This window comes from Pan troglodytes, chromosome 2 (genome assembly GCF_028858775.2).
Source record: "Pan troglodytes isolate AG18354 chromosome 2, NHGRI_mPanTro3-v2.0_pri, whole genome shotgun sequence".
Lineage (NCBI taxonomy): Eukaryota > Metazoa > Chordata > Mammalia > Primates > Hominidae > Pan > Pan troglodytes.
Window position 1 is genome coordinate 133,875,606 of NC_086015.1, and position 16,419 is coordinate 133,892,024.

Consider the following 16,419-nt stretch of genomic DNA (forward strand, 5'->3'; position numbering starts at 1 on the left):
TTTTCTGTATCTCAATTTCCTTCAGTTCAGCTCTGATTTTGGTTATTTCTTGTCTTCTGCTAGCTTTGGGGTTGGTTTTCTCTTGCATTTATTGCTATAAACTTCCCTCTTAACACTGCCTTATCTGCATCCCAGAGATTCTGGTATGTTGTATCTTTGTTCTTATTAGTTTCAAAGAATTTCTTGATGTCTGCCTTAATTTCATTATTTACCCAAAAGTCATTCAGGAGCAGGTTGTTTAACTTCCATGTAATTATATGGTTTTGGGTGATTTTCTTAGCACTAGTTTTTATTTCAGTGTGGTCCAAGAGTGTGGTTGATATGATTTTGTTTTTTTTCTAATTTGCTGAGGATTGTTTTATTTCTGATTGTGTGGTCAATTTTATGGTATATGCCATGTGGCGATGAGAAGAATGAATATTCTGTTGTTTTGAGATGGAGAGTTCTCTATATGTCTATTAAATCAAGTGTTCAAGTTCAGGTTCTGAGTATCTTTGTTAATTTCCTGCCTGCATGATCTGCCTAATACTGTCATGATGCTGTTTTAAAGCATGTTAATTATTGCTTGTGAAGATATTTGTTTTTAATTTTGATGAAGGTGCTTCTTCAAAAAGCATAAAAACTTTAAAATGTCATGGTAGAAATAACTTGATGAAAATAACTATTTCACATTCATATCCTTGAATCAATAAAAGCTTGCTGGTACCATAAGTTGAAAATTTTAAAAGATGGAAATGCCAAGAAAAACATATATCATGTGATTATCTCATCTGTTTATATAAAATATGGAGATGTGAGTGGGTGGAAATCCAAAATCTTGGTATTTCTCTTGGTCTAGAATCCAAAATTGCATCCACGGGCTGTGCAGAGCACGTCTGTGAATGAGTGCCCTTTAATCTTGCTTTGGCAAGATTGGTCATGGCCATAAATCTTTCAGCCTCTTGGCATCGTCAGAGTTAGTCAGAAGGTACCACTTCTCTCTAGTCTATGTCTACCATTTTTCTGACTGGAAAACATGGTTTTTCTTTCTGTGCTTGGTTTTCTTGAAACACCTTTGTCAATACAGTGAAAATGCTATTTCAAAGATGTGTACAACTTTTTATGTTTAGGACATGGATGAATGGGGTCACAAAGTTGTTGTGTCCAAAAGAAAGCCACAGAGATGAACACAATCAGATACACAAGAGAGTATTATTCTTCACTGGTTCTATAAATTCCCTGCCATAGGTTTCATATTGTTTTACAGCACACAAGGACCAGCCACTGGAATAGAATAACATGAGTGCTTTGTAATTTCAGGATTTGAAGTTTTTCTTAGGATATATGTTTAGGAAAAGATGTGATTTCTGTTGACCATGTTCTGAAGGCTTATTTAACTGGCATTCTGTATAAATCAAATGTGTGCTAATCCAGCCAAGTATATGACTATGATACAAAAGAATACAGTCCATGGCACAATGAAAAGGAAGAAAGAGCTTTGAAAGGAATGGCATATTCTTCTCTACCTTCCTTCATTCCCCCTTTGGTTTACCTTAAGGCCCTGTTCTAATTTAATCAATGCCTGAAAAAAAAAGGATGGAAAATCAGACACAAAAATACAAATTTCAATTGAAGCTGTAATTATTTTTTAAATACTTATGCTTTCTTAGTGAATGAATCACTAGTGGCTTGTACAATATCAAGAAAGTTTGGAGATGTTCAATGCAGTTTGGAGTCCGGAGTAGAATTTCTGTTTTTGTCTTCACAAAGCATAGCATAGTGGTAAATGGTATACGGTCTGGAGCCAGACTGCCTAGGATTGATTCCTAACTTTGTACCTTACTAGCTCTGTGACCTTGGGGAATTTATGTAACCACTTTGTGCTTCAGTTTTTTACTGTAATTATAAGGATGGTAATAGTAGCTACCTCATTGGATTGTTGTGAAAATTAAACCATTTAATGTATGTAGGTGCTTAGAACATTGCCTGCAGTCACAAGCTCTATGTGTTTGTTATTGGTGATTTATCTCGGTAACCATTCACTGAGGCTTGAGCCTTATTCATCTAAGTCACAAACCTCACTTTGGTGCTTTGCAAGATCCTGCATGGGAAACAGAATCAGGTTTTCTGATTCTCTAATGGCAAGGTCCTGTATGTATCCAACCATCTACTCATCCAAGACATTTTTTATTTTGAAAGTTCTTAAAACAGGATAATCTCTCATTGTTCTTGTGTGTGTTTGAGGTAACTACACATGAAATAATCTCCCAAAATCATCCTCTGTCTCAGAATTGATGTCTGAATGAAGAATGGAGAGTAGGCTTCTAGACAGATCTTCCAATGTATACATTGCTTTTCAGGACAATTAGAATCTCTCTACTTCTCTGTGCAGTGCATGAAAATTTCATATGGAAAACCAACAAATTAAACACAGTAGTTCATCCCTCTTGAGAATCTTTCCTGGGTAGATAAATGGATGGGTTGATGGGTTCTAGGTATCCTATGATGCGCCAGAGATATGAATTAATAGGACGTGCCCATTAAAGAAGTATACAGTCTAGTCTCTAAGGAATGAGAAAGAGAAATACACTAACAATTACTTACAGCGTAGAGGAATCGGGGGGACAAGCATGAGACCCAACACAGCTAGGAAGTTTGAGTATTCTCCCTGAAACAGTGATGCTAAAGGTAGGATTTTTCAGAGGAGGGAGATTGTACCTCTCCCTAGAGGGAAAAAAATGGACCAGCTGAGGGAAAAATTTGCATGAGTGTGGAGACGTAAGACAAACATTTGATGAATCACTTGCTTTGATGTGCCTGAACATAAAGCGATGGAAGTAGTCACAGAAAATGAGGCTGCAGAGGCATGCAATTCCAACATTTTGAGGGATTTTACATATTAAGAAGACCTTAAACTTTATTCTGAAAGATATTCAGAATTTCAGACAAAGCGGTAACATCAGCCTGACATTTTAAATCTCTCTCTAAAAAGGGTGGAGAATGGATTAGAGGAAGACCTGGCTACAGTTAGGAGAGCCAAGAATTTAGGCAGGATGCAAGATGGGCCTGAAGGCAAGTAATGGGAATGGAAGAGGGAGGGGTACAGAAAGTAGACAGATTCTACTGTGGGCCTTGTAGCTGAGGGGTTTTGAGAAGTGAGGTAGTGGAAGGGTCTAGGATAATTCTCAGGTTTCTGGCATGGGTCTCAATGGTAGTAAAGGGTGATACTATTCCTTGATGAAAAGAAAATGAGACTGGAAGCATGATTTAGGGTAAATATGATTATTTTGAGAATCCATTTCTATTCAATAGGATGTCCAATGGGAATTTTATTTATTTTTTTAGACAGAGTCTCACTCTATCACCCAGGCTGGAGTGCAGTGACACAATTATAGCTAATTGCAGCCTTGAACTTCTGGGCTCAAGTGATCCTCCTGCCTCAGCCTTCCAAGTAGTTGGCACTACAGGTGTGTGCTGCTGTGCCTGGTTAAGTCTTGAGTTTTGTTTTGTTTTTTGGCATAGAGGCTTGCTGTGTTACTCAGCCTTTTAATATATGGCTCTGGTGTTCAGTTGAGTGGTTGGGACTGGAGAGCATGTATTTAGGAGTCATTGTGTAGAAGTGATATGTGAATTCATACGGGTGCCATTCAGGAAGAGGGGATAAAGTGAGAAAAATAAGGTCAGAGGATGGAGCCCTGGGGCACACAGAATTTAAGAGGCAAATAGAATAAGGGGAGCCTTCAAAGGTTCATGAGAGGAGCCTAGAGAGGGACCAGGAAGACCATGGTAACTTGGTGTGACAGAAGTTAAGGGAAAAGTTTCAAAGAACGCATGATCAAACTCAAAAAAGGTGACGGCAAAAAAGTGTCAACTGGACTGAACATGAAAGTCAAAGGAGTTAGCTCCATGTAGTGGTGGAAGTGAAAGTTAGAAGGGAATGGGTTGAGAGCTATCTATGGAGGGTGACAATATTGAGAATTTTCTTTAAAGATGAAGGAAGGGGGAGAGATAGGGTATTATGGAAAGATTCTTATCTTTGTTAGTAACCAATTTATTGTTCAACAATCCTTCCTATTAGGAAATTTTTTATGTCCAATGTATTGCTTTTTAAATTTTTTAAAAGATGAAAATGTTAAAGTTACAATATTTTTGTTCTGAATGAAATAAATTTGCAAGTATCATGCTCATTACATAAAGGCTGGTTTATTTACTTTTAAATTACAACAACCATGATGAAAAAATTGTGCAAATGATTTCAGCTCACTGGGGTTGGGATTATATACAAATACCTGTAAACAGTTGTACCAAAAGAGATTTCTCTTTCCATATGTTTAGATATCCCAAAGGAAAAATCTGATTCCAAGTGTTAATAACAGAGGAAGGTAGTTGTGTCATCTCTGAATTGGTATTTTAAAATGTTCAGTCTAAAGTTGTTCCAATGAAACATGCCTTCTAGAATGTTGGAAGGACTTACTTCCATTATATCTGATAGCTTTTCCATATAGATAGGTGTTATATTTATCATCTGTTTAAGTTTTGCTATGTTCTTCAATAAGATCTTAAGGCTTTCTTTCTTTAGGTTTTGCATCTTTCTTGATAAATTTATTCTAAGCATTTTACAGTTTTTTTCTTCTTTTGGTAAGTGGGAATTTATTTACATTTACTTTTCTAACTTATCACTAGGAAAGAGAAAATTATTTCAGAATATTTATCTTATGCTACCTAAACATATCTTATGAACACTGTTTTAGTAAAGTTTCTTAAGCTTTCTAATATACATATCATATGATTTTCCAATAAAGATCATTCTGTCTTCCAAAAAATGTTTTCTACCAAAGCCAGTCCTTTCTACCAAAGGACAAGAAGGCTTATAGTTCAAGGCAAATGTCATTTGGAATGGCTTCTTTAAGTGTTAGGCATTTTAACAACATCTGTTCTTAGAGCAAAACAACCTGAAATCACTTTGGAAGAGAAAACTCACAAGGAAGCACAATTCTTTAGACAACATCTGGCATGAATTACTTTATTAATTTTCTTTTATTTACCGGTCTTTATTTGATGGTGGCAATACTTTTTTCCAGAGCAAGAATCGATACAGCCATAACTCTTCTCTCGTCTGTGGTTCACTTTCCTCTTATAAGACAGAGGGTTTGAAGAAAAGTTGCTTTATGTTTTGCTATATTTGCAAACCCCTTGTTTTGTTTCAGGGGCCTCCAGGACCCGGAGGAGAGGCAGGGAATCAAGGCCGTTTGGGAAGCCAAGGAAATAAAGTAGGTCACATTCTTTATACTCACCAAAGTTGAGGTTTTCTGCTCAAGAGAACTGTGTCTAATTGTATTAGCCAGGGCCCTTTCAACACAAACAAGAACACATTTTCTGGTCCTTAAACCCTGGCTTGATTCTTAGAGAGCCAACAACCTCTAAGGACGTGGGTGTGGACCTGGATGAAATCAGGGATTCCAGCTCAGTGTAATTTAAGAGGGGAGGGATACACCCTATTGGAGCTGAAGGATCTCAGGGAACAAGGGATATTCTGGGGCAGGCCTTCCTTTCTCTCTTCCAATCTCTCTTAATTTCCTCCCCTCACCTACCCCCCCTTTTTTTTTTCCTTTCCTCCATTCACACAAACTTTTGGTAAGCACCTTTTAAGACCAAGGCACTGTACTGAGCGTTCGGTTGGGCTGAAGAATCAGCTCCAGGAGAGACATCTTTGTTTTGGTCATTGATTGCATCCTCCATGCTTAGAACAGTGCCTGGCATGTAATATGTGATTAGTAAATATTGAATAAATGAATCTGTGGGTGGCATAATATATATGACATGAAACCAACCCCAAAGAATATATTCATAACAATCTATGACATAAAATAAAGATAAGGGGCTAAAATGGAGTTTTAAATGGCATTATTAGAAGTATTTCTGGGATGCAAAAAGAGGCATCATAGAAAATACAGACTTTGAGCCGGGCATGGTGGATCACGCCTGTAATCCTAGCACTTTGGGAGGCCGAGGTGGGCAGATCACGAGGTCAGGAGATCGAGACCATCCTGGCTAACATGGTGAAACCCCATCTCTACTAAAAATTCAAAAATTTAGCCGGGCGAGGTGGCGGGCACCTGTAGTCCCAGCTACTCAGGAGGCTGAGGCAGGAGAATGGTGTGAACCCGGGAGGCAGAGTTTGCAGTGAGCTGAGATCGCACCACCGCACTCCAGCCCGGGCGACAGAGCGAGACTCTGTCTCAAAGAAAAGAAAATACAGACTTTAAGTAGGACTTAGAAGATAAAAATTTTGGCAAGCAGAGAAGGGAATGGGGGGACTGTAATGAGAAAAAGCGGTGTGAAGGAAGGCACAAGGTTGGAAAATCCTGAGAGAAGAGGAGGTATCTAGGCATGAAAAATGATCCTGTCTGGCAGGCCAAAAACAACAAGAAAGTCTGTGGTGAATTTATTCAGTGGCCAGCATGGTGTTATCTAAAACTTTTGAATGGAGTGGATGAACACAGCCAGACTTTTGGAAGATTTTAAATAGGCAACTCAGTGTAGAAATATTATGAAGCCTAGGCTGTGCGTGGTGGCTCACCCCTGTAATCCCAGCATTTTGGGAAGCCGAGCCAGATAGATCACTTGAGGTCAGGAGTTCCAGACCAGCCTGGCCAACATGGTGAAACCCCATCTCTACTAAAAATACAAAAATTAGCCAGGTGTGGTGGCACATGCCTGTAATCCCAGCTACTTGGGAGGCTAAGGCAGAGAGAATTGCTTGAACCCAGGAGGTGGAGGTTGTAATGAGCCAAGATCCTGCCACTGCACTCCAGCCTGGGTGACAGAGTAAGACTCCATCTCAAATAAATAAATATTATGAAGTCTGAGAGATGGAAAGCTAGGAAAACAGTTGGTACACTGTTATAGTCTCCAAGGCAAATAGTGATTAGGTGACTTAACGGGGTGAGGACTTAACTTGTGATGATTCCATAGAACTCTTCCAATAGGGGACTGAGACAGAGAGGAGTGGGCTAGATGACTTGGCGGCTTCGTGTATGAGGGGTAACCCTATCACAGACATAGGAAAGTCATTAGGAAGAGTGGGTTTAAGAGGAAAGAAAATCACTTGGGGGATAGAGGAAAGGGTTTAGGTCTGGTTGGAGATGTAAATTTCAGAGTCATTTGGATTAAAAATAGCTCTTGGTGATGCCTCTTTGTAAGAAGTCCAAGAGGAAACAAGACAATGAATTATTGGGAAGGAAGGAAAATCAACAAAAAAGCACACTGGATTTTGAGTAGAGTTCAAGAAGGGAGGTGAAGAGTACCAACTGGTAAAGAAAAGTTAAGGAGGGGAGGAGTGGAGAAGCCATGATGTCTGGTGGCTAAGACATTCTAAAGAACAGTTTCAAAAGTGTAGCAATTGAGAGGAGAGAAAGGGAGACAGACTGCAAAGGACCGAGAAATGTGTGAGGAGAAAATGGATAAAAAGCTGTAAACTACTCTTTGGAAAACCTAGGCCTTTAAGGGGAAGAAGAAGACATTAACTACTCATACTGGCAAGGTCTAGGAAAGGTTGATGTGGGATATTGGTTTGTTTTTAATGACAGGAGAGACAAGCATGTTTATAATCAGAGGAGAAAGCCAGGGAGAAAAGAGGAGATTGAAAATGTAAGAAAGAGTAGACAGAGTAGATGATTAACGGAGAAATTTGGCAAAGAGGATGAGCTTGAGGGCATAAGAAAAGGGGTTAACTTTGTACTGAAGAATTGTTCAAGGCTGATATGATGGAGTCCAGAAGTTGAATGTTGCAAAGACAGTTTATTGTAGGACATAACAAGATATGTGGATGACAAGAACAGTCAACTGCAAAAGGAAGGGACTTCTATGGCATGTAGTGTAGCAATATATGGCATGTAATCGGGAAATCAAAGTTTGGAACAAAGACAATGCTGCCTTCTTGTCCCTGAAGAAGGCTCTAGGGGAAGTGGTGTCACTGGTAAAAATCAAGTTTATCTTACCAGGGATAGACATAGATAAAGGGACCCTAGAGTTGGATAGAGGTGACCGTGGGGAAGTAGATAAACAGGAGCAGGGCAGTTGTGCCTTAGAAGATCATTATTAATACAAAAGACTTGGTCGGGGGTCGGGGGTGGGTCAAGAATTTAGATGGCAAGTGCCCCAAAGAAAACCCAAATCCTCTGTATTGCCCCAGGGTGGACTGGGCACTCTAGACTCATGATTCACTGAGATAAACCTCAAACACTTACCCCTACCTTACTCCAGTAAGTTCACATTTCCAGGAGGCAAGCAACCTGGCAGTTAATCCTGGGCTTAACACTTGACTCTACCAATAACCAAGCCATGTGGCCCTAGAAAAGCCATATGACTTTCCTTGTTTCCTTACCATAAGGCAGATGTTCTTAAATTTTAGTGTGCATATGAATCAGCTGAGAAGCTTATGTAAAAGCACATATTGTTGCGTTCCACTTACCAGAGTCTAATCCAATGGGATCCAAGAATTTTCTTGACACATGAACCCTGGATGTGGCTGTGGTCCCCACAGCACACTTTGAGAACCGCTGTCCTAAAAGGCATCAAGGCAGATGATCTCCTGCTTCCCTTATATAGAATCCTATTCTTCGTTACCCCAGAGTTCAGTGCTGGTGGTCACTTGTCCATTTTCCCTTATGTTGGTTTTCTGTCCTTAAGAAAGATGTAATGATTCCCCACCTTTTAAATGTAGGTTGCACATACTTTCACACTTTCTTCCAAAGAGTACAGTAGAGAAGGGGAGGGAGATGGAGAGTAACTTGGCATTAGGGAAACTTGACTGCCGTTATCTCAACCAGAAGATCAAGGTTAACATCAACAGTGATGTCATGTTGATTGTATATACCCTTAATATGATGTGATGAGAATGGCCTTTTACCTGTGTAATGTTCCTCCCCCAAACCCATAAGCCCAGTCTAATCAGAAAAACAGCAATGGGGGACATCCTACAGAATGCCTGGCCAATACTTCTCAAAATGGTCAAGGTTATCAAAAAGTCTGAGAAACTGTCCCAGTCTAAAGGAGCCTACGGAGACATACCATGTGGATCCTGGATGGGATCCTGGAACAGGAAAGGAATATCAGGTTAAAAAGAAAAAAAGAAAAAATCTGAATAAAGTATGGGCTTTAGTTAATAAATCAGTATTGATTCGGTTGTGACAAATGTACCCTACAAATGCAACTAGTGTAATGTAATGTTAAAAATAGGGGCAAATTGATGTGGACATATAGGAACTTTCCATATTATGTTCACAACATTTCTGTAAATTTAAAACTATTCCAAAATTAAAATTGTTACCTTTTCTTAAAAAGGAGTTAACCTTCCTCTGTAAACCTGTGTTGATTTCCCATGTAACTGAACTTTCCTCAACATAATACTGAGATTGATTAATAACACACAGTAGATGTTCTACTAGTCAGAAGTTAGAAACTATTGCCAGGATATCATGCTCCCTTGGTTAACTTGATTCTCCCTCAGAATATTAAAACTAGATTAATCAATCTGCCATCTTTGCAGAGGCCAGATGATTTGCATGAATCATCCTGGAAACGATTTTGTTAATTTTTTTAAAACAGTACAGAGCTTTTCTCTTGACTCATTTTCATGGCATTGAGCTGCTAAGATGGCAACTTGCACTAAACAATAAATCATGCTTGCTGAGGCTTCGCTGATCAATGGAGGACACCTCCCTGGCCAACAACAGCAGTTCCTCTTGTATCACTTGCAGGACACACAGTTCTGGGCACAAACCCATTGTTGTGTGTGATCCACACAGATGAGCTGAATTAGTGCCATCATTTCCAATTTCCAACCTAAAAACAATCTTTCTGTTTAACAGGGAGAACCTGGAGATCTGGGAGAAAAAGGAGCTGTTGGGTTTCCTGGTCCTCGTGGCTTGCAGGTTTGTATTTTGACACTAGTTTTGATTAGATTCTTGGAATCTTTTAGTTCAGTAGACATCTGGTGTGGTTCTCTGAAGAGAGTTTTAAGGATACAATCCTCATGAAGTTTTATAGTTTTCTAGAAATTAGGAGGGATATTGTCTTCATCTTAGTTCCTTGGCCAGCTTTCCCAAGGTGGCAATTCCCCAGGTGCCAAACATCATGGCCAGAATGCTTTTGAAGCCAAATAGTAAAATGAACAAAACTTGTCTTCAGCAATCCCGTAACCCTTTTTCCAGCCTTTCCTTTTATCAGAGCCTCTTCGTCAGAAACCCATTCCATCCTTCCCCCACTGCTCAGGGTTTCTACAAGGGTCAGACAGTAGCCAATACTGGGGCATTTACTTCTTGTTTTTGTCTAGCAAACTGAAAATGGTATTAAAATAGAAGTGTTATCAGGGAGAGGTAATACTATTATCTCCTCTTATTGAAAGATTATTATATGCCTGATTTTTTGTTCATTTAATCCTCATGACAACCCATGAGTAGGTATAATTATTATTCCCAGCTTACAGATGGGAATACCTAGGGACAGTGCATTGTCTGTATCTGTTACTAACAATTGCCTTTAGTACTACTATCATAAAATGTTGGTGTCCTGCCCTAGAAGGAGGATCCTGTGTCCTGGTTTTCCTTTATCAAACCAAAAAGCTGGCAATGTTGTCCTCTTGAGGAATAAGCCTGTCTCTATCTGTAGTCTGGGATGTTGGTAATCAATTGCTCTGTTTACAGGGCAATGATGGCAGTCCGGGTTATGGTAGTGTCGGACGCAAGGGAGCAAAGGTAAGTCAAGTCTGCTGGAAGCTGGACGTTTTCCATTTATTTTTTGTTGCTGGTTTTGTTTGCCATATTTAAGAGCAAAAGGGAAGCAGGGAATAAGGCAATCTTGGACAGTTAGAAATATATTTCAATAATTTATTTGCTGCTATCCCATGAGGAATGTGATAGAAAAGAATGTGATGGTTTAAGGTGCAGGCAACAACTGAAACTTGAAAATAAATTTTCTGTTTTCTGCAGTGATATGCGGCCCTAGTCTGACTTGTTCCAGCCTGAACAGTGCGTGTAATCTTAGCCGCTCTAGGCTCAAGTTTACTCAGGGAAGCATTCCAAAATTAGTCCTCTTATTATTATGTTTGATTTAGCCAGTAGTGAGAGGTTGTGCAGGAGTTTTCTAAATATACTGGCCCGAGCAATAACTTAAAAATAAAACTGTATATCAGAATAGTAATTTGATATTGTCACTGAATATTTAGGTGGCTGGAACTGAGGGATAAGTTTACCAAGACCAGTGATTTCTGTATACTAGCAATTACCACTAAGAAGTCAGAATGAAAAAGATCCCACCATAATTACAAAATACAAAAAACATAATATAGTTAAGGATATCATGTCTGCAAAATGTTTGAGACCTGTAACAGTGAATTGCTGAGACAGAAAAGAGAACTTCAATAAATGGAGAGGCATTCCAAGATCTTGTTGGAAAGTCTAAAATATTGAAGGATGAACATAATTCCAAGTGAAATCCCAACGGGAATAATGCAAGAGGCCATCTGGAAGAATAAAGAACCAAAAACTAGAACTATTTGAAAAATAAAACTAATGAATGAGGGATTTCCAGTGAAATGTTCATTAGAACAGAGAACAGTTAATATTCCATAATATAATCCCTTAATATCTTACAAGAAGGGAAATATTAAGTAGCCTATGGCATTGGAACATTAGCCACCCTATAAAATGAATGTATATGAAGTTTATAATTATGTAAATAAATTTTTATGTGACACTTTCAAGTAAAAATTTAGAATATACTCTGAAAAACATTTATCCCAATTGTGTTACATTGCATTTTTAAAAGCTAAAAGGAAATAACAAAATGTATATAATCTTTCTGGGCAGTAAGATTTTGGTGATTTTTCTTCTTTCTATTTTTTGATTTTATACATGTTTGAGGATTTATTATAATCAGGAAATGAACTTTATTTTAAATTAATTATATACTTTTTTATCCAGTAGGGATTATTATATCTCTTCAATTATAGTCTTTGAACAAAGTAAGGTAAACAGAGGACCCTAAAATGAATGATCAAGTTTAGACTCTCCATAGGCTTTCCAAATTTCTCCAATGAAATCCATTTTAAGATTGTGTCAGAGACACATGGCCAAATGACCACCTATGCTGTTATATGCATACAAAAGAAGGAAAGCCGAATTGTAACTCTTCAGATGTATACTTTTAGCCACCTAGGTAGTTATGATATATTGATGAAACCCTTAAATACTTTAACTTATAATTTAGTTTGTTTCTCAAATACTGCTATTTCACTTCCAGATTTCAATTGTTTTGGCCCTTCCTTAATTCAGAGGTACCAAAACTACACAGGGCAGCAGGTAAATTGAAAATCAATGTAGACTTCATTGGGTGATGTGTGCCTGTATAAATCTTCCCTCCTGTCCATTACAGGGACAAGAAGGATTCCCTGGAGAAAGTGGACCTAAGGTACCGTGTGCTTCCTAGTAACTAGAGATCAGTCAGAAATACTCCTGGGGTTTATGAAATGTATCCTAAGCCAGTAGAAGAACAGTTAATGATAAATAAATGTCCTACCTTTGTGGGGAGAAGGAGGGAAGAAAGAAATAGACCAATATTTTTTCAATTTTTAAGATTATACATTTGTTTAGGAGTGTAAGGCTTAAAAAGTATTTGTAGTTTTTTAATTAGTATGAGAAGATAGAAAACTTATCCTTTTAAAATTTTTTCCTCAAATTTACTCCTTCCCTCTACATATATATTTTCTTATTTACTGAAAGAAAAGTATAATGTAAGGCCAGGCGTGGCGGCTCATGCCTGTAATCTCAGCACTTTGGGAGGCCAAGGCAGGTGGATCACTTGAAGTCAGGGATTTGAGACCAGCCTGGCCAACATGGCAAAACCCCATCTCTACGAAAAATACAAAAATTAGCTAGGCGTGGTGGTGCATGCCTGTAATCCCAGCTACTCAGGAGCCTAAGGTGGGAGGATCACTTGAACCCAGGAGATGGAGGTTATAGTAAGCTGAGATCTTTCCACTGCACTCCAGCTTGGGTGACACCGCGAGACTCTGTCTCCAAAAAAAAATAAAAGTAGAAAGAAAAGTGTAATGTAAAGAAAATAAGAGTTATTTGATTTTACCTGTCTCAGTTTTCCCAATATGTTTATAAATCATCTTTAGATAACTAGTTAGCAATGACATCTTCTACCTTGGAGATACCACTTTTTCTAGAAACCCTTACTGAACTCAGTAAATGCCAGGTCCTATGATAGAGTCAGAGGATAAAATAAAGAACAAAGTTCATTTCTCCAAAGAGCCAGTGTTCTCACTGGGGAGACAGCAGAGTGAAACAATGCTGATGCAGTGTGCTATGTAGAGAGTTACACAAATGGAAACACATTCACACTCTTCAAAGAAGACTGTTAAAAATGCATATGAAAAATGTCTTCATGTTAGAATCAGTTTAAAGATGCAAATATGTTACATATGTATATGTTTGATTTTAATAACTATTTTACTTTAATAAATGTATTTAGGGTGAGATTGGGGACCCTGGTGGTCCAGGAGAGACTGGGCTGAAGGGAGCTAGAGGCAAAATGGTAAGCTTCTTAGATTCCAATTGCTGACAACCTCACTACATTGGGAAGTCCTCCTTCGTGCATTTACAATAATTTGAGTTGTCTTTTGTTACCAGTGACTTGCAAAATGCATGTGTTTTCTATTAAGGCAAACTTGGGGAAGGGGAATGGATAGTCATCTCTCAATGCCAGTGCAAAAACAATGAACTGTTTGCTTTTAGTGAGCAAGTTCACCTGTTCTAGCTGCCAGGGTACCATACTTAACACTGGTAATAAGATTTTTTAAAAGAAATCCTTGTGATTCAAAACAGCTTTTACACTGCCAAAATGTAGTTAGTTTAATCCTGTCTCCCTGGCAGGTTTACTGCAACCTAATGCCCACTGGCATCTTGTCTTCACTATTCAGGTTTTGTTAATCTACTTTTAATGAGATACATGCAGAAAGGTCTTCTCATTTAGCTCAAGGAGGTTATCTCTTGAGCTTTGTGAGAAAGTTTGCTTACTGTGTAACTGAGTAGGTCTTTATTCTGTAGAGGGTCTTAGATATTGCCTAGTGCTTTGAGTCACTTGGAATAAACACAGGTCTCCAGTACAATTCATCCTGTAGGCTTGCCTTGGGTTCCTGTGGATTAAGAATGGATTTCTTGCATTTGCTGACTCTCTATATATCTTAGACTGTGTATAAGTGAGAATGCTGTTTTAGTTTTTTAAAAGACAGTCCTAAGATAATTGTCTCTTGATACAGCGATCATCTTTTTTCTTCAGAACAGCACTGATCAGGCAAACTGGTCTTAATTTATCATGTCAATTAGCAAGAATTTTAAAAGTCTGATAAAAATGTATACTTGAAATTGTTTTCCAGTTTTGTCTTCATAGCTAATTTTGCTCTGATCTATTTTTGTTTCTACAATCTATACGATCTTTATGTATAGATATTACTTGTGTAGGTTTTAGGGGTACAAAATAAGGAAACTCCTCTTCTTCTGCCTCTTCCTCCCCCTCCCCCTCCCCTCCTCCTCCCCTCCCCCTCCCCTCCCCCTCCCCTCCCCCTCCCCTCCCCCTCCCCTCCCCCTCCCCTCCCCCTCCCCTCCCCCTCCCCTCCCCTTTGTCCCCCTCCCCTCTGTCCCCCTCCCCTCCCCCTGCCCTTTGTCCCCCTCTCCCTCCCCTTCCTCTCCCTCCTCTTCCTCTCCCTCCTCTTCCTCTCCCTCCCCTTCCTCTCCCTCCCCCTCCCCTTCCTCTCCCTCCCCCTCTCCCTCCCCTTCCTCCCCCCTTCCTCCCCTCCCCTCCCCCTCCCCTCCCCCTGCCCTTTGTCCCCCTCTCCCTCCCCTTCCTCTCCCTCCCCCTCCCTTCCTCTCCTTCCCCCTCCCTTCCTCTCCTTCCCCCTCCCCTTCCTCTCCTTCCCCCTCCCCTTCCTCTCCTTCCCCCTCCCCTTCCTCTCCCTCCCCCTCCTCTCCCTCCCCCTCCCCCTCCTCCTCCTCCAATGAGAACTGCCTCCCAGCTATAATGCTTGTCCTCATACATGTTTTTGGATGGCTATCCATTAACATTATGCTCTAAAAAAAAAAGACGAACACAGATATAATTAGAAAAATAATTGGAAAAGACTTTCAAATTAATCCAGATGTCATCTGCATTGAAGTATCTCTGGATCATTTATTTCCCTTGGCTTATTAATGAAGAAGTTTAACCTTGAACATCAGAAGCACGCTAACAAGTTCATGGTTGGATCCCTCCCCACAAAGGCACATTAATCATTTTTAAAGACAATAAACGAATGGGAAACATAAACTTTTTCTGTTGGCCTTTGAAAATGTTTGGAAATTTTTTTTTCTCCATGTTGGACAATTTATCACTGTTCTTAACTTGCTCTTTCCACCCACCCAGCTACTTTTTCCAGCTTTACATTAGTGTTTTTGGATTTGAAGTTGAAGTTTAGACATTGAAAATATCCAGGTTTTCTCTCTAAAAGAGCTGAAGTTTCTGTTGGAAGATTTTGGTAAAACTTCAACTTAAATTCTGAATGCTTCGTCAGTTCTCTTTGAATGATTATACTCCTTGTTTAAATTCTCTAAATCTTCACCTTGATTTTTTTTTCCTCAAAAAACATTTTTTAAATTTTGCCATGATTTTTAACCTGTTTTATTTTGTGTATATATGTATGTTTGTATGCATTTTGTTTTTCTTTTTCCCACCTTTAAAAGCACGCACATAGTTTAAAGCAGGGTTTCTCCATATCAGCACTGTTGACATTTTGGGCTGGATAAGGCTTTGTTGAGGGGCTGTCCTGTGCCTTGTAGAATGTTTATCCACATCCTTGGCACCTACCCACTAGATTCCAGCATCAGCTACCCTCTGTCCTTCCCACACCCCAGGTTATGACAATCAAAAACATCTTCAGACATTGCCATATGTCCCAGGGAAAAAAAGGAGTCAAAATTCTCCCTTGCTAAGAACCACTGGTTTAGAGAGTCAAATAACAAAGTTTGTTATATTTAAAAAAAAAAAATCCTTCACCCCCTCACTCACTCCCATTTCCTTCTCCCCAGAAACAACAGCTGTCACTTCTGAACTGATTTGTTTCAGAATTGACAATATGCCTCTAAATATCATACATTCTTACTTTTTTGATTTATAAATTTTAAGCATCATGAACTGATTCCTCCTGCTATAAAAGTTGCTGATGTACCTTTCTTAATTTTCCCTTATCTAAATCCTGTCTGAAAACATTTAGATGAGGCAAGCGTTCTCTCCAACTTAATCCCAACCCAGAGCCTTCCAACCTGACCCACCCGATGGAGGTTCGTCTGTGGCTGGTGCCCAGCTGCCATACTGCAATCGTCCTTCACCTTCACCCTTCCC

The 16,419-nt window shown here is 39.2% G+C and overlaps 1 protein-coding gene across 2 annotated transcripts in view; it reads left to right on the forward strand.

Moving 5' to 3' along the window:
- The window catches only part of COL6A6 (collagen type VI alpha 6 chain), a 151,071-nt gene that overhangs the window by 97,488 nt on the left and 37,164 nt on the right, over nt 1–16,419 (forward strand). For both annotated transcript variants that reach the window (XM_063807159.1, XM_009446459.5), the window contains exons 24-28: nt 5,187–5,249; nt 9,852–9,914; nt 10,686–10,736; nt 12,415–12,450; nt 13,519–13,581. In XM_063807159.1, coding sequence (XP_063663229.1) covers nt 5,187–5,249; nt 9,852–9,914; nt 10,686–10,736; nt 12,415–12,450; nt 13,519–13,581 — 276 coding nt within the window. The remainder of the gene's footprint in view (nt 1–5,186; nt 5,250–9,851; nt 9,915–10,685; nt 10,737–12,414; nt 12,451–13,518; nt 13,582–16,419) is intronic.